Source organism: Falco cherrug, chromosome 12 (assembly GCF_023634085.1).
Source record: "Falco cherrug isolate bFalChe1 chromosome 12, bFalChe1.pri, whole genome shotgun sequence".
Classification (NCBI taxonomy): domain Eukaryota; kingdom Metazoa; phylum Chordata; class Aves; order Falconiformes; family Falconidae; genus Falco; species Falco cherrug.
In genome coordinates, this window is record NC_073708.1 from 15,311,334 (window position 1) to 15,334,051 (window position 22,718).

A 22,718-nucleotide genomic window follows, 5' to 3' on the forward strand; every position below is an offset into this window, starting at 1 on the left:
CTTTTTCTAAGTGAGTACAGTTATTGCATATACTCTCTTCTGCAATTTACAAAATCAATTACACAAAGAGGAAGCCGCTACCTTAGCAAATTAATCTCCTAGCTCCTTGCTTTAACAGTTATAGCCAACTCAGAAGCCCTCATGTAGCAGGATTTCTGATTTTTTCCCCCGTAACAGTCTACTACAAAGCTTCATGCTATCACAGGTTATATTAAGTAACTATGTAATTTCAGAAGTCATTACAGTCACACTATGCTTCCAGGCTAATCAAAAATATGCTATTTAAAAGTCTTTGCCAACTATTTCCCTCACATTCCAGACGGGTTTAAGTATTTCAAACACCCCTCCAGATTTTATTGTATCTGTGGTAAAAAAAAACCAAAAACAAACAAAACCACCCAAAGAGTAACAACTTTGGCTTGAGAGTTACCAAAGAGGTTTAGTCTTTTAAGCATCAGAGTACTTTTTGACCACTGTTTATGAAAGAGAAACATCATCGGCTCTTTTCCCAGTAATGCGGGGCTATGAAGACTGACCAGAAGTTACAGCTGAACCTAACGTAACAAACCCAGTGTATTACAGAAGGCTATCGAGTGACAAAACTGCACTTTGTTGAAAAGTCAACAGAATCACCTAAATAATTTCTTAAATTCCCACTAGAAGAGATATAGAGCACACAGAAATGTATGAAAAAAACACATTTTCTGATAAATCACCTCATTTGCGGTATTCAAATTCGGTGATGTTATGGAGCTCTCCCAGGTACAGGATGCTCTTGCCCCACCCCACCCCCACTTCCTTCTCTCCCCTCCTCCACCCCAGATGAAAGAAAGAAGAACTTTGACTGTGGTAAATGTGCAGTGGAGCTATTCTCAGCCTACAGGCATGACATTCCCAAGGGGTATGACAAACCAGGAGACAGATCTCATGCTTTAAAGAAATCTAACAGAATCGTGGAACACTTCATTTCTAACAACATCTGGGAACAATTTAAAGGAAAAAGTCAGAAACCTGGCTGTATGGGAGAGGAATAACAGGATATGAGAATTCCAAGCCAGACATTAAACATTTCCTTCTAAAAGATATACACTTGTAAGCACACTGGTTCAATACTCGATGTCTGAATTAACTTGGGGGACTGGATGCTGGAAACAACAGAACACCACACTTTAAAAGCCCAAACACAGCATTATAAACTGTGTTCAGTTTACATGCAATGGATCAGAATTTCATGAATGCTTCATTTTTAACAATATGCATTTTTTTTTAATGAAAACACTGCATAAATTACAGGCTCAAATACTCTTTATGTCAAGAAGAAACACCTAATCTGCATTATGTTCTTTGACTCCACACAATACTGTCAAAACATAATCCAAATTGCCTAATGAACAGCTAGCTACACCTCTCAAGTAAGATCACAGAAGACTCAGGGCAGGACAATCTAAATCCAGATATACAATCCAAAAGAAATTCCACAAGGGTTCACAGGTATTTTATAATGCATACAATTTAAACTATATGCTTGTTATCACTTCATCATAACCTTAGATAACAAGCAGTACATCTACTTGATTATTTTTTTTAAAGACTACACTAACTATTGGCATGAAATCTTGCCAAATAAGGCCATGAACTCAGTGGGCGTTTAATAACTCACAATACCACTTGCTTTCAATTCAGTATGAAGTTAACTGGATACAATATGATCACCTTTCCATATTTATTCTCAGTATTCTCTTTCTTCTCCCCACTTCAATTTCTTTTCGTGCTGTCCTCAACCAAACGTATATTGTTTATATATCATAACAACTGATTTCACCGTTTTTATACTCTTATTTTTTCAGTAAGAAAGGATCTAGGAGAAAATTAAGCTTTTATTCTTTCTTCTTGCAACTATAGACATAGTATATGCCATATTCTTTCTTCTTGCAACTATAGACATAGTATATGCCATGTACCTAATTTTTATCAAAAAAAACCCCCCACAGATTTCGTAGAAATTGAGAGCATAATCAAGGGAATCCGAGAAGTCTTTAAAACTGAAAGAAGACAAGTTTCAATTCCTCTGAAAAGCCTCCAGGTTCTCAAAGTACAATGCAGAAAACAGCCAAATTTCTCAAAGCACCTGAAGATCAAGATGGATTATTAAAGCAGAGATGAGTAAAGAATCAAAACTCCACTTAAACTATGCCACCCAGCCTCATCTGGAAACCTTCAGACTGAGACTGCAGGCAAGAGTCCAGGCCAATACCAGCTGACACTTCAAACATCCAAGAGGAAGCACACTAACTAAGTGTTTTATTCCAGCATGTCAAACTTACTGTTCCACTCTTACCAGGAAAGAAACTGTTACTCTTAAGCAGCTGCACCTAACCGGTAGTAAATTAGAACAGGTGAGAACAACTGGCTAAAGCTACTATTTGGATGTGTTCTTAGCTTTCTGGTTAGGGAACCACGGCACCTACATCTAAAAATTTGGCCCTTCAGTGGCAGTTTCTAAATCTCAAAATAAGAGCCACAAGGAAGGTATTTTCTACTTGATTCTCTGCTATTTTGCAATAAGAAGTTAAAAGTGCTAGTGCTATTCTGTCTATAGCTCAATACTCATGTTGCATATCCATAGGAAAACTGATGTTATGAAAAGCTAAAAATGGCTGCATGGTACTTGCAGCTATAAAAAAAACCCAAACCCCCAAATCAAACATCACAGTCCTATCAACAGCTTGTGAAACTACAGCCTCATTTGAGCCAGCCATCACCAAAAGCAACAGTCCTAACTTCTTCCTATTCTGTCCTCCCCAAATCTATACTGCTACGAGCATTTATGCAACCACATGCTTTGGCACAAATCTGACTAAAAAGATGCAACTCACTGTTGTGTCAGCTTAGCTTTATCCTGGTTAAAGTTCCCAAGAGAGGTTTGTGAAGTGGCTACCCAAACACTTGTTGCACAAGTATTACAGTGACAGAGAAATCTGGAACACAGCTCAATTTGCTCATGAAAACATGGCCCAAAGCTCCAAGAAATAGGAAGGGTGTTTTCGTGCTGGTACTGCTGGCTCCTGTTTTTCAGGTGGTGCAACTGATCTCACTTCTCTTCCTATAATCCCCTCAATTAAGATGCAAATATAGGTGTTACAAATGAAAAATAGGTGATTTCCAATTAGTGACAGACATCAAAACATATCAAATAGGTAAGCCTTCCTTACATTGATGCATACTTGCTACAGAGCTCAAACTGATTTTGGGTGTTTTTCCTTTCCCTTCATTTTCAGCTCTCCTTATTTTTCCACATACATTAGTGGCAGAATGAGCATCAAGGAGAAAAAAACAAAGTTACAAAAGGAAAAAAAGAATTGGAGTAGATTGTTCCAGGAATAAATATGGAAGTCATTTCAAACAGGGTCAATTTACAGAAGTTACTATTAAAAAGGGAGCAGATGTCTGTCATTGTAATAAGTTATTTTTTATCACCAAGGGCGTTCTCCATACTTCTCTCCTGAAAAGAAATCCAGATGCCAGTTCTAAACTTCTGAACACGGTCACACTTCATTCTTATTTCACTGCTAGAAAGTTCTGCACATTTTTTGCTGTCTACTGTTGCTACAAATGACTATTACTGAACACAAAGTTGACTTAAAAACATTATCATGGCCAACGCAGAACTGAAACAGTTCCTCCAATTCACAAACAACCCATTTTTCTCATATCACTGTCCTTAGCAGTCTGTCTAATCTACTAGCAATCTGCTGGTAGTTATATTAGACATGAAAATATAGCTCAAAAATATCATTCTAATATTTTAAATACAATGAAACACACCATCACATGGCATTTGTATGAGTAAGTTTTTTATGCTAACACTCCTTCCCTTTTATTTAGGTATCTAGAATGATGACAGTGAAGGCAAAATATATTTCAGAAAAAGAAGAAACTGAAAGGAAATTTTTTTATTTAAATACATCTTCTCATTTCTTAAGTTAATTTTAAACTTATCTTCTGACAACTTTCTAGAATTTCTGACTGACTTTTCTACACATATTTTCATTACACACTGTAGAGTTCAAATAAAAAGTCACAATGTATCTAGAATACTTGATTCCACCACAAGGAAACTGTCAGTTATTAGTAGCAAAAAAGGTCAGTGTTCTATAATTTTGTAAGATAAGATTATCCATCAGAACTGGAGTTACAAAAATAAAAAATAAAAAAAAGAGCAGACAGTGCTTCAAGAGTACTTACAGACACTGCTATTTTGTGCTCTTCCTTTTCTCCAACAGCTCACATCTCTTCTGGTTTTAGCTACTGCCCTTCCCCCATTCTATTATATTCCCTCATGTTAAATCTCAGCAACCAGGAAGAAGGGGTACTTTGTGACACATTACTGTTTGGAAAACTATTACAAAGTACCAGGACAGTGCTTCTTAGCATCTTCTATCCAACCCTAACATAACCAACTAAATACACACCAAGAAATTCCCTCTTTTCTTAAGCATACTGCAAAGGCCGATGCCCTGACCTTCGGGGGAAAAGGCCATTCCCACATCTTTAAACATTACAGAACTATGGTTACAGGATTAGATGAGTTTTCCTTCCCAGAGGGTAACTGGTGGTTTCCACACTTGGCAGCTGAAGCTCAGTTATGGCCACCACAGCCCAAAGCAGTGTCAACAACATCACAAATGCTATTTACCAAATACTCTATCCATGAAGGAATGACTGCTTCTCTTCTCCCATCAGGCAGAAGTACACCTCAGCCATTCTGAAATGTGCAATGCACGTACACAGCACGAGTCACTTAATTGTTCAGGCCTCATTTACTGCACAGCTATGCATGCCATCCAGGAGAAAGATGATACATCAGACTGAAGTGGCACGCACTAACATACAGTAAAAGAGAACTATCATCTTCAGTATGATCCAACAGTTCTCTTAAGTTATTCCCTGCACCTGTGTGAATGTATATTCTTTACATCAATTTTATACCCCTATAAAGATTCCTTTAACAGAGAAAAGATACATTATATACTTCATACATTCACTTCAACAGTTTAAAGAGGCTCTATCACTCCAAGCGCCAGATCAGTTTACTTACATAGATTAAAGCAGCGTAACTGCACAGAGAACACAAGACAGCGATTCAAACTACAGTTACTTGCTTCTGATACTCAAACCTATATAGCCAATGAGCAAAGAGAACTCTCTAGAAGCCAATGACTAGGCCATTTCATCATTAGTGACTAAGGACCTCATGTAATAAATCCAGACCAACTGAGATGTGCCTTTTTAAAACAAAAAAGCAAATCATTTATATAATACGGTTATTTTTGGAACTTTGCATGAATAAATTATAAATTTTAAATTTATACAATTTATTTAAGAAACAGAAAATTTAGAAAATCAAAGTATGTAATATGTTATCATTCCTGTAATCCTTAGCTCTGTTCTATTCAAAAATACTTTATACAAACTTCTTGTATACAACAGGAATTCTAAAAGTAACACCAAACAAAAAGCTAAAGCTCATTCTTTTTGTATTATTTTGTAAATTGTAACATAAGGGGTGAACTGTGTGCAGAGTGACATTTCCTTGCCTTCATGAATTCTAGGTAAGCAAAACAAGACATTACAGACCAAATCCAGTATGAATTATTTCATATGTATTTACAAGATGACTAGGTTTTGACATATTCTAATGCTTTTAGAAATTAAAGCACACTGCTCCTCTGACAGATTTGAGCTGGGAAGCGTGCTCCTACTGCGTATTTTGAGTTGCACAAATCCCCACATTTACTCTACATAAACCAAGTTTTCAGATAGTATTTGTCATTTCTTCTGCCTTCATTTTCAGTTTTGTGTTTTCCTCTGCTTTTGGTATTATCTGGTGGCTCAACAAGTAAATAAAATCAAGACTGAACATTCAACAGTTTGAAAGAACAATAATGTTTTAAATCAAATCAAAGTGTACAGCACAAATGAAAGGTAATAGCTTCAAATTTAGCAGCCTCATTACCAGGTAACTCTGAGACTATAAAACTGTTAATAAAACATTATAAGCAAGTATTCCTTTTACTTCAAACTTGCCTTGCCCACATGCAGTCCCCATAGCTCAAAAGCCCTTTTTTGATTCAAAGACAATTCCCAGACAACAGCAGTTAACATCTACTATTACTCTTTTAAGAATGGGTTTAAAAATACAATTAACGTGTTCACTTTTCTGTTCAAGAGAGAAACCAGCCAAACAATAATTAACGTTAATTTTCAAGTTTGTATTGACATGACTGATGATGATAAAATAAAAGCACATTTTAGAAACAGAAGGGTCAAATGTCAGGAACCCCGTCATATATCCTAATCACCCTCTCCAAGTATCGTTGAATATATCACAAATATGCTGTATAACTGATCAGCATATATACAGTAGGTGCAAAATCTCAAGAAAGCATCAGGTCAAACAAATACCCTGGATAAGTTGATTTCACACAAGTAAATCCCTGCCCACCTCCAACAGTTATTCAGTCACAATACAGGTAGTGTCAGAAGAGCATTAAAACTGCTGATGCAACTCCTTGGACTCAAAACTTCCTCACTACACATTCCCAAAGAACTCCAAAGAAAAGACTGCAGCCATGGAAAGGCCAGATGAATGTTCCCAGTTCTTTCTATATCACCTATAGGTAAAGCATTCCTCAACTTTAAAACATGAGGTCATCAAGAGCAATGAACAGTCACCAGAGAACATAAAGGTCAAATGTTTCATGTAGCCTTCCACAAAACATGACAGAAGCCAGCATTAGACTGCTACCCAAACTGTGTATCTCAATTGGTGAGCAAATAAATTTTCCATTCTTATTAGTACTCTTGAGATAATTACAAAAGCTCCAATATACAATCCAGTTTACTCCCATATTTAACAGCTTTCTTCAGAAAACTATCATGCTTTTTATTTATTCCCATTACTTCCATGCACAAATTAATTGTTTCCATTTAAAAAACAGAGATTAAGTCCAGTTTCACAAGGCAAAGAGCACACCTTTTTGACACTTCTGTGCCTTTCCTTGTATTTATTTTAATCGCTACCTCCGATACACCTGTCTTACCTTCTTTCTTGTATTCATAACATAAGTTCTACAATGAACAGAAAGAAGTAGTTATATCATCTGAAGTGTCTTTATTTCATCACCTGGCTAGTCTCTGAAAATACAGTTCCAAAATTGCATGACACGCTTACAACATTTTTCATGAATGCTCAAATTCTCGTAAGATTTTAAGTCACTCATAGTTAAGAATGAAAGGGATACTGAATCTATTTACTTCTCCTGAAGTGAGAACGCCAGAATTTAAGGTTCAAGCAATACATGGTCTACCTGGAATTGCTTCATCGCCAGACATGATTGAGGGTGACTTATAAATTGTTTTGCCCCAAAGTTACTCACATCAGGCAGTTTACTTCTGAAAGACTTGAACTTCCTTAGGTATTCTTCCAAACTATTAAATACATTCCTAAAGTTTTAATCAATTAATATTTTGTCCTTCCAGGCAACAGAGAAACAATCATGCCAGTTCATATTTCTGATTGGGATTAGCTCCCACAGAAGTACTTTAATAACTACACGTTCCTCTTGATTCTGAGTGATTTTAGCTTGTCTCCAATACTGCACAAACATGTGGAGCCAGATGGGTCCAGAATCTATATAACTGATGTCTAACAGTTCCTTCTAGAAGTCAGCTTTCTCAGAAACACAATACAGGTACACCTGACAGAATAGCTGCTTTATCTGTAGGCTAGTCGTATTATGTAAGAACTAGTCCAAATCCAGCAGGACCAATCTGAGCCAAAGAGCTTTACTAGACAAAACCTGGCTTACGAGGCAGTTAACATAGATCAGCTTCAGGTGAAAAGGTAGCTACAGAGTCCCTAGACAAACGTGAAGACTTAACTTCCACATTTCTACCACTAAAAAAGAATTGGTTGCATGCATTCATATATAAATTTTATCAGGTATACAAAACTCTGAAACATTCATTAACATAACCTGAAGTTCTTTTGTCCCATATATCTTTGCATTCTCATTATTTCTCAGTCTGCTTCTATGAAGTACTGATCTAATTCCTGCAATAGATTTGACTACAAAGGTGAAATAAATAGTAAATTAACAACTCTATGGAAGCTCTTTCCTTGTTATAACAAACATGATAAATTTGTAACTGAACTTGAGAAATAAAAAGTAAAGCAAAGCAAACACCCACTTCTCTGTCTACATAAATTCTACCTCCCATAATTTTTGCACCCTATTACAGTCACTTCTTTTTTAACTTCAGAGGTAACTGTTTTGAAAAAAAGGGGGGTGGGGGGCACGGAAGGAAAAAGAAAATGTGTTTTACAGTCAACATGCAACAAGAAGAAAGGTGTTATTTTGAAAAAATCTGCAAAATTAAGCTTTAAAGTAAGAAGTTGGCACCACTACATTAATCTAGAACCACTGTTTACAAGTTCAGTGCCTAGGAGTGTCTTTTCTGTAGAGCCTGCAATTTACCTCTAGAGATTTTGGTTAATAAAGCATATACTGCTGACTAAATATCAGCTGACAATGACTAGTTAAAAATCTTACAACCTGCAATTACTGATGCTCAAAGTAGTTCATCTTACATCAACAACGTGCCCCCTTATTTGCTAAGTGTACATCCTACCTTCACACCAACAGCAACATCAGTGACAACGCTGTAAAAGAAGAAAAAAACAAGAGCAAAAGTCAACCAATTTATCCTCATAAAACCAACTTTTCCATGTATTGCAATGCCAAAATAATGAGGAATCGAAATAGCTAACAACTTCCCCAATCAAGAAAATACATTCAAAGAACACAGCAGGACACAGAGGAGTACAAAAGAAACCTACAAAAGCCACTGAGCTCCCCCAGTTTATAGGAGCTCCCCCAGTTTATAGGCTTCCCCAAAAGAGTCTGAAGTTTCAAGCGAACATTACTCTAAAGCAGCACTGCCAGGAAATGTATTTAGGAAACTGGGGGTTCTGGACTACATTACATCATAGGGTGAAAATAAAAAACAATCTGAAGTAAGTACAGAACTTTTCTACAACTTCCTAGTAACTAGACAGCTAGTTCAGCTGCACAGCCTACCCTACAGACCTTCTTGGAGCAGAAAGCAATGAACTCATTTTTGAAATTAGCTTGAAAAAAAGATCACATTGGCTGGTACACCCATATAAAATTTAATCAGGTACACCTATACAAAAGTCTGCAACAGGTATGTCACGGTACATCTTTTTCTTAGAGACTGTGATATCATGACGCCATGTGTAACACAATCCCGAAAGAAGCCTAAGTCCACACCAAAATAAAAAATGAAAGCAAAATGTGAGTATGTGAAAGCATTCCACAACGTAATACTCATTAATGACAAGACTTCTCAAACAAGGTTTGTAACTTCTAACGTTATAATCACAACTGACCATAAAACCCCTTTAAAACTCTCACAGCTGAAAGGTTATATGCTTAAAGCATTCCGAAGAGATTGCTGCTCTGCTTGAAGCAGAGGTAAAAACTTCACAGGAAATCTGGAAGCTGAAAGATGTTGTATTTACACTGACCAAGGCTACAACCACCACCCTCGTTTTTCAGACCCAACAAAAGGAAGGCCTTGTGGATAGCGGCTGCCCACCCAGCTCCGGGCCAGGACCGAGGGCCCTCGCCGTCCCCTGTGGCCGACTCCTTCAAAACCTTCCCTTCTTTGGCCTTCACTGCCAGTCTCCAGCATACACAATGGCATCTTTCTACCTGGGGAGTGGTGGGGGGGGGGGGGGGGGGGGGGGAAGTCAGAGGGCTTATTAGGCAGTTTCTGAAAACAAAAGAGCTCGACATCTGGCTCCTGCTGGTATTGCTCCTCCCCTCCAGCCAGCTCCAAAACAAGCCCGAGCCCTACAGAGCGCCCCTCCTCGCCCCACGGCTAGGACGGGTCGGGGGGGGGGGGGGGGGAATGGGGCAAAGACGGGGGAGAAGGAGAGAGCAAGAGGATCTGGAGGGGACGGACAAGGGTAGATCGCGCTCCCTCTTTACAGCGAGACCCGGCGCCTCGGGCACTACATTAAGTAGGCAGGGGGCAGCCCAAAGCCCTCGGCAATTTAAACGGAAGACCCTACCGAGGGGCCCTCGTTACGGACAGCCTAAGCCCCCTCTCCCCCTCCACCCCGCAGCGGGCTTCAGGCTTCAGCTGTCCCGCGGCTGAAGTCCCCCTTCCCCACCGCCGCCGGGGCAGCGGCCGCTCCCCACACCCTCGGAGACGCCCGCCCGCCGACAGCCAGCCGCGGCGGGGAGCGAGCCCCCGGCGCCGGGACAGGTCCCACCGCCGGCCGGCGGCACAACGCGGCAATGCCTTCGCCCCCTCCACCCGGTCGTTACTCACCCGTCCATCGCCGAGCAGGACAAAGCGCGGACAAACGGGATAGACAGCCGCGCAGGCAACGCGTACGGGGAGGCGATGAGAAAATGGCGGCCCGGCCTGCACGAAAACCGCCGAACGTTGCCGAGCGCCGGACTCCGCTCCGCGTCCCCCGCCGCCACCGAGCATGCGCCAGCCGCGCGGGCATGCGCCCTCGGCGCCGCTGAAGTTTGTGCCATCAGCCGCCCGGGCCGAGCTGGCGCGTGAGGCGGCGCGAGCCTGCCCCGCCTGGGGCGGGAAGCGGGGCGCGAGCGCGGGCTACCTCGCGCGCCTCCCCCTCCCCGGGATCCGCCGCGTGCCGGGAGGGGGCTCCCGCCCCGCCTGCCCCAGGGCAGCTGCTGCTGCGCTGTTGGGGGGCGAGGGAGAGAGCTCGCCTCAGGGGGGCTGGGCTGCGGGCGCTGCCCGGGGAGAGCGGCCGAGGCCGCTGGGGACGGCGGCGGTAGGCCCGCTCCGCGGGCTCCTCAGACCATCGGCAGCCTCTGCCGCCCCGCCCAGGGCCTCGACTGACCCGCTGGACCGCAGTCGTTGCAGGGAGAGACTTTCCGCACTTAGTTCCAGCACTTCCTAGCGCTGGGAGCCTGTTCCTTCCCGCCGGGGGGGGACGTTCAGTGACGCCGCGCCAGGCCCGAGCACCCGCACGGCACCCTGTCCCCTCGGGGGGCCCAGCTGTGACAGGGAGCCCCGTCCTCATCGTCCGGTGCCTTCGGCTACACGTTTATAAGGAAACAACCTGTTGACTACATAGCTGACTACTAACACTATTTCAAAAAATACCTAAAATGAATATACAAATTAAGTATTGCAGTGAGTTAAGCTGCTTCTTCATGTAAATTGCTGTAGCTGTGGTTCTCTGTAAACTACCACTCCGGGATACAAACCGTTTGCTCTGCATGGCCATCAGGAAATACACTTTTTCTCCCATTATCTCTTGCCAGGTCTCCACATTTCATCACGAATCTTAACGGTTTCTAGAAAGTGCTGTCCATGGGGCAAACCTGGATTACCTCAAAACAGAAAGTCAGGCAAAAAATCTTAACATCTATGGAGGAAAATTTGAAAATGTGGTCCAAATATTGCTAAAAGATCCCAAACCCAGAAGGATATTAAAAAGTATTAGAAACATCTGTATTTTCTGTCTTTTGATCTGGCAATACTGGTTTCAAGAATATGTCAAAACAAGGAGGTAGCCCATTACTTGATTGCACTTTAATTTTCTCAGGTTAGCACAAATCCCCTGGAGTCTGTCACTGAAACTATTGTGATGACGCCTGATAGAAAATTTAAGAGCCAAAAAACTCCATAACCAGAAAATTTTCATTATGCTTTACTACCTTTGTCTCCCTCCCCTCTTAACTGACCCCATGAGCAGCCCAGTAACTAACCTAACAGTTAAGAGTTAATGCAAACTCTCATTCTCTGTGACATTTTTGTTGTTCTGTCCTGGAAAAGTCACTCTGGTTCTCTGCAGTAATCAATTTACTAGGTGGAAAATAACTAATATTGCCCTTCCTAAATGCCAATATCATTTGGGTATCTGCAACAACCTTCTCTTTCAGCAGCTGTCTTTGGCACCCTTCACTGACCACTAGACTAAATGATTTATTATTCTCATTCTTAACAAAATCCTTCTTAAGCATTTCACTTGCTTAGATTGTATAGAAAGTTCATCATGCCAAATGCTGTTCTTTACTTTTTTTGCTTTCAACATTGTTATGTTGTTGGTTTTTTTTAATTATCTAGTTGTAGCATTCTTTACTGTTCACATATGTTAAAGAAGTATATACTTCAAAGTATCACCAAGGACTTCAGAGATCTGGAATTGCTTATAACCATCACTGTAAATCCTGTGCATTTTGATATATTTGCTCTATATATAAATATACACACACACACTATTCCTGTGGATTCTGGCATATTTAGTAGGCTTTGCACCGTTGGAAGTTGAGGTTATAGTTGGTTTCTCATTTGCCACTACCTTCACTCCTGTTTGTTGCCACATTGTATTGGGGATATTTTTGTCTTTTGTCCCCCCCTTATAAATCTAACTACTTTTTGTCTGGTTTTGTATTTGTAGAAGTAGTGATCTTCCTACTTCTTAGCAATTGGTAGAAAATTTGTCTTTCCGTCTGACTTCTCTGTCTCACTGCCTGCCTTGCTTACCTCCTTTGCCTTTATAGTAATGCCATCTTCATCCTCTGTTTCTTTTTTATAATATTCCTGTTTCCTCCTTCTTTCATGACACCTACCAGAATCCATCTGATTAAGTGAGCTCAGTAAGTGAGACAGTAACTCATTCGGTCTGTCCTCTGAGTTAGATGCTATTCCATATAAGGGAGACTGAGAAGCGTGTGTTGAGTGTTTATAGCAGAAAAGACACTGGAACAGAGCTTGCAAATCTTGTTGAAATAATGGGGGTGACTTCACAGAGCAAAACTCTGGTCCCCCTAAAACCATCAATAAAAGTGATAACACATGAATCAGGATTTTACCTACAGCATTTATTTTAGAAGGGAAAAAATACCAGCAATCAGCGGGTTACTAATAAAATGCCATAGCATCCTATTGCTCATTTGTTTGTTCAGTATGGTATTCCACTTTCCTCTTCATGTAGCTTTGCCTTTTATACTATAGGATTATTTTTAGTATGCTTTTGGATGTCTTGTAAAATGTCTACCATATTTTGGACGTTGTGATAGCACAAACAGTGATTTGGTCATCTATTTTCTCTGTTGCTAGAGTATGTCTTTGCTTTGCCTTTCTCATATTTTAGAAGTTCAGAAAAAAAACCTTGCCTTGTCCTTAGGACCTGTCAACTTTCTACTGAAGTCCTGCATCAGATATTGCAGAAAGAGGCTAAAACGTCCAGTAACTGAACCATTCAGTAAAACACCTCTAGCAAAACCCTCCGCATTCAGTTGTTGTATTACAAAACATAAGGGCTTATATCCATTTTATTCTAACCAGCATTTAAGTATAATAGTATTGTTAGCTGTGCAAAAGTTCTGTACTTTACAAATGCTAGTAATCTTATGGCTGCAATAATTTTCCAAAATATTTTCCTTTGATCATTGATACATTTAGATGTTTCATTTTGATTGGTTGTTTCCTTTTTATTTCAAAAACAGCTAATAAATAATAGTCTGTGTAGTTCAGCAGCAGTATGAGTAGTTAGTGGTGTATGGTTAGTGAAAGATTGTAGGAATTAGGAAGCACACAGAGATATTTTCTGCAGTACATTGTCCCAAATTGAGTCCCTGGAGTTGCTGGGGAAAAAAATAGCATCCACACTCTCAGAGAATATCTTGTCCAAGAATTTGCCTGAGCACTTTTTGACATCAGCTGCATTCTAGGGCGACAAGTTACAGAATTTAAGAAATCATTGTGTGAAAAATATTTTTTTCATTTCAAGCTCACTGCCTGATAATTGCCTTCAATATTCATCAGTTCTTTTCTTAAAAAAAATAGATGGACAATTTTCCCTTTACCTAACCATGCCTTTCATGAATGCATATACCTTCCTCATATTATCTTCAGTTATATGAGTCCTAGTAAATTTAATGTCTCCTCTATTAGAAGTAATTCCATATTTTCAATAATTTGTTTTGCCTTTTTCTACACTGTTCCTAATCCTATGCTAGAAGACTGGAATGGTTCTCATTATCCAAGTTACAAATCAAATAGCTTTATATAGGTGCATAATAAATGCTTTCTAGTTTATTTCTGGTCCTGTATTATTTTTTTCCTGATAATACCAATCTCATTTGCATGTTTGAATGCTGCTAAGCTGCAAGCTGATGTTTTCACAGAACCCCCCACCACTCAAGCACTTTGTTGTGTGCAAGTCATTCATTTAGATTCCAGGATTTTGCTTATATAGTTTGGCTTGTTTTCCCCCTTGCATATTACTTCCATTTTTCAGCACAGAATTTAACTTGCCATTTTATCATTCAGTCACACAGTATCATGAGAGCTTTCCTCAATTCTTCATGGTCAGCTTTTGTTTTTATTACCATGAATAATTCAGCATCATCAGCAAACTTGGTCGCCTCAATAATCACTCTTTTTTTCCAGATCATTTAAGAACATGCTGAGCAGCGCAGGTCTCTGTGGTACACCACCAGTGACCTACCTCCACTGTAAAAAATAGACCATTTTTTCTTGCCCTTCATTTAATATATTTTAAATTAGTATTAATAACTAATAATTAATAAGTTATTAAAATATCAAAGAACGTAATCCTCTGTCAGCTTAATTTCTCTCAAGAGCTTTGGGCAGAGAATGTCAACGCATTCTTTTTTTGAAATTATATCATGTTATTTCTATCAGACCATGCTAAAACTCAAACTTAGTGACTGCTTCAAGGAATAGGATACTTTTTGCTATTAGATGCACTTACACAGTAACAACTCTTCATTTGTCCCTATCACCAAACTAAACAGCCCTGTCTCTTTAGTTTCCTCATAATATTAACAGTAGTGTCATTGAATAGTGTGGCTTCGTACCACAGATCCTCTGGATATTATGGAAAAGGTTGATCATTCAGTTTACCAGTCCTTGTTGTATTAAACCACATTATTCTATCTTAAGCCAGTTCTTATCAACTTCATAAATTCCCCAGATGCCTTTGAGCTAAGTCCCAATGTTTATTAGTAACTATTCATCTTTTTGTGCTCCTGTAAACAATATCCTTAATCAACATTTCTTCCCAGCAGTCTATGTCGATTTTCTTTGTTTTATTGAACTATGTTTTGAAGCTATCGAGTAGCTCTTACAAACACAATGCTCAAAATAAATGTCTCTCAAGTTCAGGTCAGAACTTGTCTTGCTGGTCTGAATCCCACAGGCTGCTCTCCGGGATTTTATTTCTAGCATCCTTGCTGGAAAGGCTGCTTATCTTGGGCAGGCTGGGAGTGTTGCTGCTCTCTACCATCTCAAACACCAAAACACGTGACATATCTCATACTGTACTTCAGTAAACATTTGTATGGGTCCAAAGGTCCATTCTCGACAACTAGATTATTATTTGCCTGCCCACTTTCCCTCTCTTGCTTGTACTGTAGTCACTTGAAAATTTATTTTCTAGAGCAAATTCACCTTTTTCTACCACTATGATTAAATACGCGTACATTTACTTTCTTCAGGGCTGGAGATCAGTTTTACTTTTTATTACAAACATTATATGGCAGTGGTGATTGCAAACATGTTTCATACTATAGAGTTTTCTTGTTTTTTGCCTCAGCTGGTTGGTAGTGGAGTGATCATGTTGTGGGTCGTGTACAGCCAGGGCTGCAGCTCTGGGAAGAGAGTGCTGTATTCTGTCATGGAAAAGAAGTGAAATGAATAATTTTTTTTCTCAATGCAAAGATGTCTGTTGAGGCTATAAGACAAAGGGCAGGAAGTTCTCTGCTTCTTGATCTAAAAAAAGTGTATAGATTCTTCTGTTGCCACAAACGGGTGTCTAAGTGCTGGCCTGGCACTGTGCAAGGCACAGGTGAAGTATTCCAACACTAAAGCTGTGATTGCTCTCCGAGTATGTTAGTGAAGTGATTTAACTAGTTGTGAGAACCTAGTTTTCACCTGACTGTAATAAGGCTGACCAGTACGGATGAGGGCTGCTCTCTCAATGATGTGTGCTTTTACCAGCCTAGATCTTTACCTTGCAGAGAGCACAGCTGTCCCACCTACCAGACAGTCATACAACCCATTAAAAAGTCACCAAGCACAATACTTTTAAAATCATTATTTAATGTTTATTTTTATGTCTGGGTTACATAAAGACCCACAATGAGAAAAGACTGGCTTTAATTCTTAGAGACTCTCTCATTATTACAATAGCTTTTTCCAATCAGTATTGCTGGTAACAAAGATTCTCCATTTGAGGGTTTGACAAAGTATAAATTTAGGGACTTCAAGATGATTTTTATTTTTGAGCTGAAGTGTAGATGCCTGAATTTCAGCTAATAGTACTCTTATATAAGGCTATGGCTAATTTAACTGAGCTCAAGCATGTAGCCCACTGACCTTCTGGCAAGCTGTTGCTTTGTGCAAATCAGCACCTGGTCCAGCATAATGTCTCACAGGTAGGTGAGAGGTGGTGATGATTAACCTCCTCACCCAATTTGCCTGCTTTGGCAGTGGAGGAGACTTTTCTTCTGTCCCAGTGCAAAATCAAGCAAACCCATTGCTGCAGGCGATTTAAAGTCGTCTGGTTTGACTTTCACTGAAGCTATCCAGATGGACTCAGTCATTTTTATCAGAGGAGAGCCCCAAGACGGCAACCCTCCTGCCTTCAGCTGCTTATTTGCAGTCTGAGAGCCCTTCCAGCTCTGCACCCTGCAGACAGGAGTGAGCTCAGGCCAGAGGTTTAAGCCACAGCTTGAGTAAATATCCCACAACTAGGCTTAGATGTAAGCTTAAGGGGCTGCTTAGATGTAGTTTGACTCACCCTCTGTCCAACTCACAGACCAACATCAGACAGAAGACTTTATGTAACACTCACAGTGAGCCCGGTCTTGTACAAGGTCTGAGGTTGCTTACTCTTACAGACATGATAATTATGATTACTAAAAAGGTGCAAAAAAGAAATGGAAAAAACCATACATTTTTTAAAAACTCAACACCAGCAAGGAAAAGGCTCCAAAATCCCCAATAACATAGTAAATTAAAGCAATACATTCTCAAAGAAAGAAAACTCACAGCAATTTCAAAGAATGTTCTTTGCACAGCTGGACTGAAATGGGACTTCTGCTATTGATTTCAGGAATACCAGAACTTGAACTCTGAACTCAAATAATTTAAAAGGAGTAAAAAGTGTCTCACAGTAATTTTTAAAAGGTCATGTAAGTGACGGATGATCTCACCTTTCCACTTTACTCTTTGATGTTAGAAAATGGAATTATTTTTGTACAGTTTTTCCAAAACTGTGCTCTCATAGCATCCCATCCCACAGAAGTTCTTCCAAACCCTTTTGCACCTTATGTAGGAACAGCATTATGTTCCTGGGCTTTTTAAATAGGGATTATTTTAGGGAGTCCTACAAGATTGTATAGATTATCAAAAAGAATATCACAGGGAAAAACATTTTCAGGTAGATGCTGTCCATGGTGACAGAAGATATTCAACATGGAAACCTTTTAAGTGTTATAGAAAAATGTGTTCAAAGAGGACACCCCAGAAAAGTGACTGTTTTTTTAAAAAAGGAAAAATCTTCAAAGTAGACAGCTCTTTCTGTGAGGGAATCGTCAAAGGGGCGTTCCTCCGGAGTGAGAATCTTTGAAAATGAAATCTCTTAATCGATATGAAAACTTTGAAAGCAATAAACCAATCCTAAAATTGAAAGCAGTATTTCCTTGGCAGAGTATAGGATGTTTGTAAAGGCAGAAATGACATGGTTAACTATAGAGGTGATCAACCCCTACTTCTCTTACAAGAAGGAATAAAGATCTTTTTAAAACCTTTTATCATAATCACAAAGTTATTAAACTACATTATTACAATATTTTTAACAATAAAAAGTAATCTTTCATCACTGGACAGGCAGTTTCATAGACACTGCTGACTTGAAAACAGCTTCTTCATTTTTAAAAGTATAAGTAAGAAAGTCCATGGAGTGCAGCTTGTTGGAAATATTTCTGTTAATTATATTCCCATGGAGTAATACATATTTTTTGTACACTAAGACTTTTCACAGAAAATGGCAGGTTTGCACTATATTTTCCAGTTCAGAATAGTATGGGTTTTGGAGTCTGGACTGTTTTTTCCAGGGTGGGAATCCATTTCCAAATTTTTCCAACTAACACAGTCCATGGAGTCATTTCTGGTTAAAAGCTTTACAGGGAAGCGACGTAAAAGCATGGATGTGACAACAAGGTAAATAGCCTGTACAGAGGTTAGAAAGAAAACAATGAAAAGACAATTTATTCATTGGGCAATGCTGGAACATCATGGCCTTAAAGATGACCACTGTTGAGGCATTGCTTTGAGTAATGCAAGGAGTTGGATCTATAGTATCATTTAAAGAGGCTGACTGCTGTGGCAGTAGACTAGCTATTGGAGTGTGAGTGAACTGCAGCTGACCCAAATCCAAGGGCAATCTAAAATGATTTTTGGGACAAGGCATTTGAGTTTAAAGCAGCCTGGAGAGACATAGTCTCTTTTTAATTGAGAAAATCAGAAATTAGAAGACAAAATACATATATGCCCATCTGAGTAGCCACTTTCTCTCTTACCTATGAGGCTTATAGAAGCAGCCTTCTAGTCAGCTTCTGCACCTGTCTGTGTGAACCTACAGTGGTGCCAACCACCTTCACGCAGTTCCTACACTCAAAAATAGGGTGGATATCAAACAACATAGCGTCTCCTCCACTCTTTCTTATTATTTTCTCATGCTATCCCCACATGCTCCTCACTTCAGGATTTAGGTGTCATAAACACCCTTAGGAAAATGCAGCTGAGGTGATACATTTTGGCATTCTGGTTTTTAGTTGCTTCACTGTACCTACTTGTCCCACCTATCTGTCTAGCAGCAGTTTAACTGGGATCACTTAAACATCGTTCTGTATTAAATATTCTAAATAAAATTATTTTTTCAGATCTACTCAGCTGAAATACTTTTTAGCATATCAATTTCACAGAACTGTGATTCCTGTAGCATGCAGTAGTGTGAGATTCAATGCGTATGCATAGGAGGCAAATTCAATCCAGATGGCATATACCCTGTACGACAGAGTTCTTTAATAATAGCTTATAATTGGAATATGGGTTTGAGTTTTAGAAAAAGAGACAGCCACAAAAAGTGGAAGTTGTGGGTATGCTAGAAGGCAGACAGGAATAGTTTTAGGTAATATCAGAAAAAAAATCCTGATTGCCAGGACCAACTACAGCGTTCAGTTGGTATTACAGTTTTTTCAGTCACCGAAGAAATACATTCCGCACAGCTGGCACTGCTTAGAGAATTAAAGTAAAAGCTACAAATACCTTGTGAGACCATGTGAAGACAATTTGCCCCAAATAGCTGCACCTAAAAACCTTTCTGTATCACTGCCGCTCAGAACACCAGAACTCCTGAACTAGGCTGCAGGCTTTCTCCACCACCCATGAAGCCAGCGTAGATGCGGTGCCCTGCCTTCATGGGCACTGAAAGCGCAGAGCAGCCCATGCTGCGGGCACCAGCAGTGTTCTCCCACTCGCAGCCAACATGCAGCCTCCAGAGCCTGGGTCCTTAACTGCAGCTGTTGTCAAGATTTTCTACATCTAAAAGTCTCCCAGCGCTGTACCCAGTGCTTTACATGAATTCATGACAAAATACCAAAGCCCCTTCCCAGGCTCTTGCTCGCCCCTTCCCAAACTCTTGCTCAAGCTCAGACTGGTAAATTTACTCCCACCCTCCAAACAAGATTTTCAGATAAATGCATACCCCTGCAGCTCTGGTCTTGCATGGCTGATCTGGTGAGCATGGAGAAGTGGTGTCATGAGCATGAATGTCTGAGTAATCTTAAAATGAGGCTTCACTATCACAAGTAGAACTAGTGACTTCTGCTGTGCCTTAGGCTACAAAGCTAAAAAAGCACCAGAAAGCAATCCATGAGCTAATGTTTTGAGGTTTTTTTCTGTTCCTCATGCTCCACGAGAATTTCATGCTATGTTAGCTGTAATTTAAAGCTGACCTGCTACAGCAAACAAAAATCTCACTTGCGGTGAAATAGAGACAACAGAACAGGGGTACTTCAGTACTTTTCCTTGTCAGATCTAACTCTTCTTGTCTTTGTCATTTGGAAATAATAGAAAAAATCAAATGTTTCTGAGGTCACAAATATTCCTCTCTAGATTAAATGATATCTTCCATTTGAAAATTGTAATTTGCTCTATTGACCATACAAAGCAGATACCGTTTTCTTTCTTATGTAGCATAAACAGATTCAAAAACGTTCTGTGTTAAAAGGCACATCAACTCACTCTGGAAATCTGAAAATGGGTGCTGAATAGAAAAGTAACAGATTAGAGTTGGAAGTCATAAATAATCCTGTTCTTAAATTCATTATGTTTCCAGAATGGATATTATTTCTTTAAAAAAACTTCAGTTTGCCATCCCCAAAACTAACATACTTTATGATTTTGAGAGTAATCTTCTGTGTAGTCTGCTGTCCTTTAGGAATGCTGACGTAGCTGGAGAACAAGAGCAGCCTGTCACACTGCATTACTAACCGTCTGCTTGCAAACTTCAGAGAATTTCTGGCCATGTGTGACATAATGTCTCATTAACCTTTTGCAGTATCAGAACCCCACAAAGATACCTGCATTTTGAGGATAAACAGCAGATATCCTCTCAGCTCCCTCCATGAACAGCAGCAACTTTTAAACAAATACAGTCAGCGGTATGAGATGCGATCTAGTGCTATGTTGACCTTTCAAGGCTTGGACCATAGCAATAGTCTTTATGCCAAATTTACATGTCTACAGTTCTTTACTTTTCTTTTAGTTCAGATATCAGTCCAATATTGTGCTTGCTGTCTAACATGGTGACTTCGCAGATGTAAAATATGATTTTACAAGGGCAAAACTGATAATTTACAACCATTATAGGCACACAGTGTGTGAAGTAGAAGTCATCGTCCTGTGATAAGTAATCAAAATACTCTATTGCTGCTCTCCTGGTGCAGGTTTTGAAAGGGATTGGAGTGTCAGGGTAGTCGAGGGCAGGCAGAGTTAAGCCTTGGCCTCGAGGCACAGGAACTGGCTGGGGTGAGTGAGAAGGGATCAAGGCCACTGACACATACAAGTGCTCCTCAGGATGAACAGGCTATTCAGAGGCACAAGATATCTCACAGCTCCAACCCTACCTGAGGCAATGCAGCTCCCACCGATTAAAGACATGCACTGCTGAGCAAAATATGCCTCTGCACAAACATGGTCCTAAAAGCTGTAGAGACTCTGTTTACATACCTCTAGACACTATTATTATTTTAGCTCAGACACAATTTGCCCTGCACTGATTTTCATTCTTAGTTGTATTTATATTTCAAAATGTTGCTGAGATCATCCCAGACTTAAAGCTTATGGACCACCAGACCTAAACCTTAAAAAACTCTGGCTTTTGATTGTCTTAACAGTGAGTGCAAAAGGCATGTTCTTAATGGTAGAGAAATAGCAGGCATGCACGCTCAGTTGAAAAGGAAAAGTTTTCATATACGACATATTCTTATTCAGACACAACGTATTTTTATTACTGGTAAAGAGTAGAATAAAACACTAAGCTATCATATGAGGTAGATCAGCTCCTCAGCTTGCTCCATACTTGCAAGCATGCTTCCTCAGCCCGTCACTTTAGAAATTAGATACGATACCCTGTGCAGTGCCCTGTTAAAGCCATACTCAACTGGGCAGTATATTAATAGTGCAGGTTAATAACAAAAATACGAAACCAAGAACTACTTCAAGACTAATTTTCACACTTTTCTGCCTTCTTCACTTTCAGTTGGTTTTGCTCTATTTTTCTGGCAAGGGCACAGGTAAATCAAAGCAGGCTGAGATTCCCCAGAATTAGCCAGTTAATAGCACTCATATGTTAGGACTTATTCTTCTTAAAGCAAACTAGTCTGGGTATTAACTATAGGTAAGGTGCATGGGCACATATAGCAAAGGCTTGACTGGAGCACTGTTCTGGAGAGGTTTGCAACAAGATGTGAAGATTTAATAATACATTGCACTTAGATGTCATAAGCACCTTTCATCCAAAGGTCACAAATGCTGTACCAGTATAAATTTGGTCTCACAAGTCCTCTGGAAGACATATAGTAAAGTCACAGAGCAGCAGCATGGTAGCAGAGGGAGAAGAAGTGGTTTAGGATTGAGTCCTGGGTCATTGTAAACACAATGGTACCTTCAAAACTGTAATACTCACCGTGGGATTCTTTGCTAACAGGAAAGTCATACCTTTGAATTTCGTATCTACAACAATAAAATACTCCATAAAGAAACAAACAAAACCGCAAATTTTATGGGACTTACAAAAATTGTATTTTGAATTTCCAGGTATTCAAAAATGCCTAGATTCTGATTGGCTACAGACTCCTTCCTCTGTGGTGGTATTACACTCTTTGTGCTCAGATTTCAGTGAAAAATATAATGGCCCCAACTGTTATGGTCAGAAAGATAATTTTTAAATGATTTCACTCCTGGAGGTACAGACAGCCTGACACATTAGCTGTCTGAGGGGCGTGAACTGCCTTACTAAACTGAAGCAGAAACATCAGCTTAGC

General features: G+C 39.8%; 1 protein-coding gene across 6 annotated transcripts in view; it reads right to left on the bottom strand.

Moving 5' to 3' along the window:
- The window catches only part of PTBP2 (polypyrimidine tract binding protein 2), a 52,991-nt gene extending 42,377 nt beyond the window's left edge, over nucleotides 1–10,614 (bottom strand). For 2 of the 6 annotated variants that reach the window (XM_055724480.1, XM_055724479.1), the window contains exons 1-2: nucleotides 10,426–10,609; nucleotides 8,695–8,725 (exon numbers count right to left, since the gene is read on the bottom strand). In XM_055724480.1, coding sequence (XP_055580455.1) covers nucleotides 8,695–8,725; nucleotides 10,426–10,433 — 39 coding nt within the window. In that variant the 5' untranslated portion in view covers nucleotides 10,434–10,609. Of the gene's footprint in view, nucleotides 1–8,694; nucleotides 8,726–10,425 lie in introns of all 6 variants that reach the window. The other 4 variants (XM_055724481.1, XM_055724477.1, XM_055724478.1 and 1 more) reach the window with 4 other exon arrangements.
- Nucleotides 10,615–22,718: the final 12,104 nt, after the last annotated feature.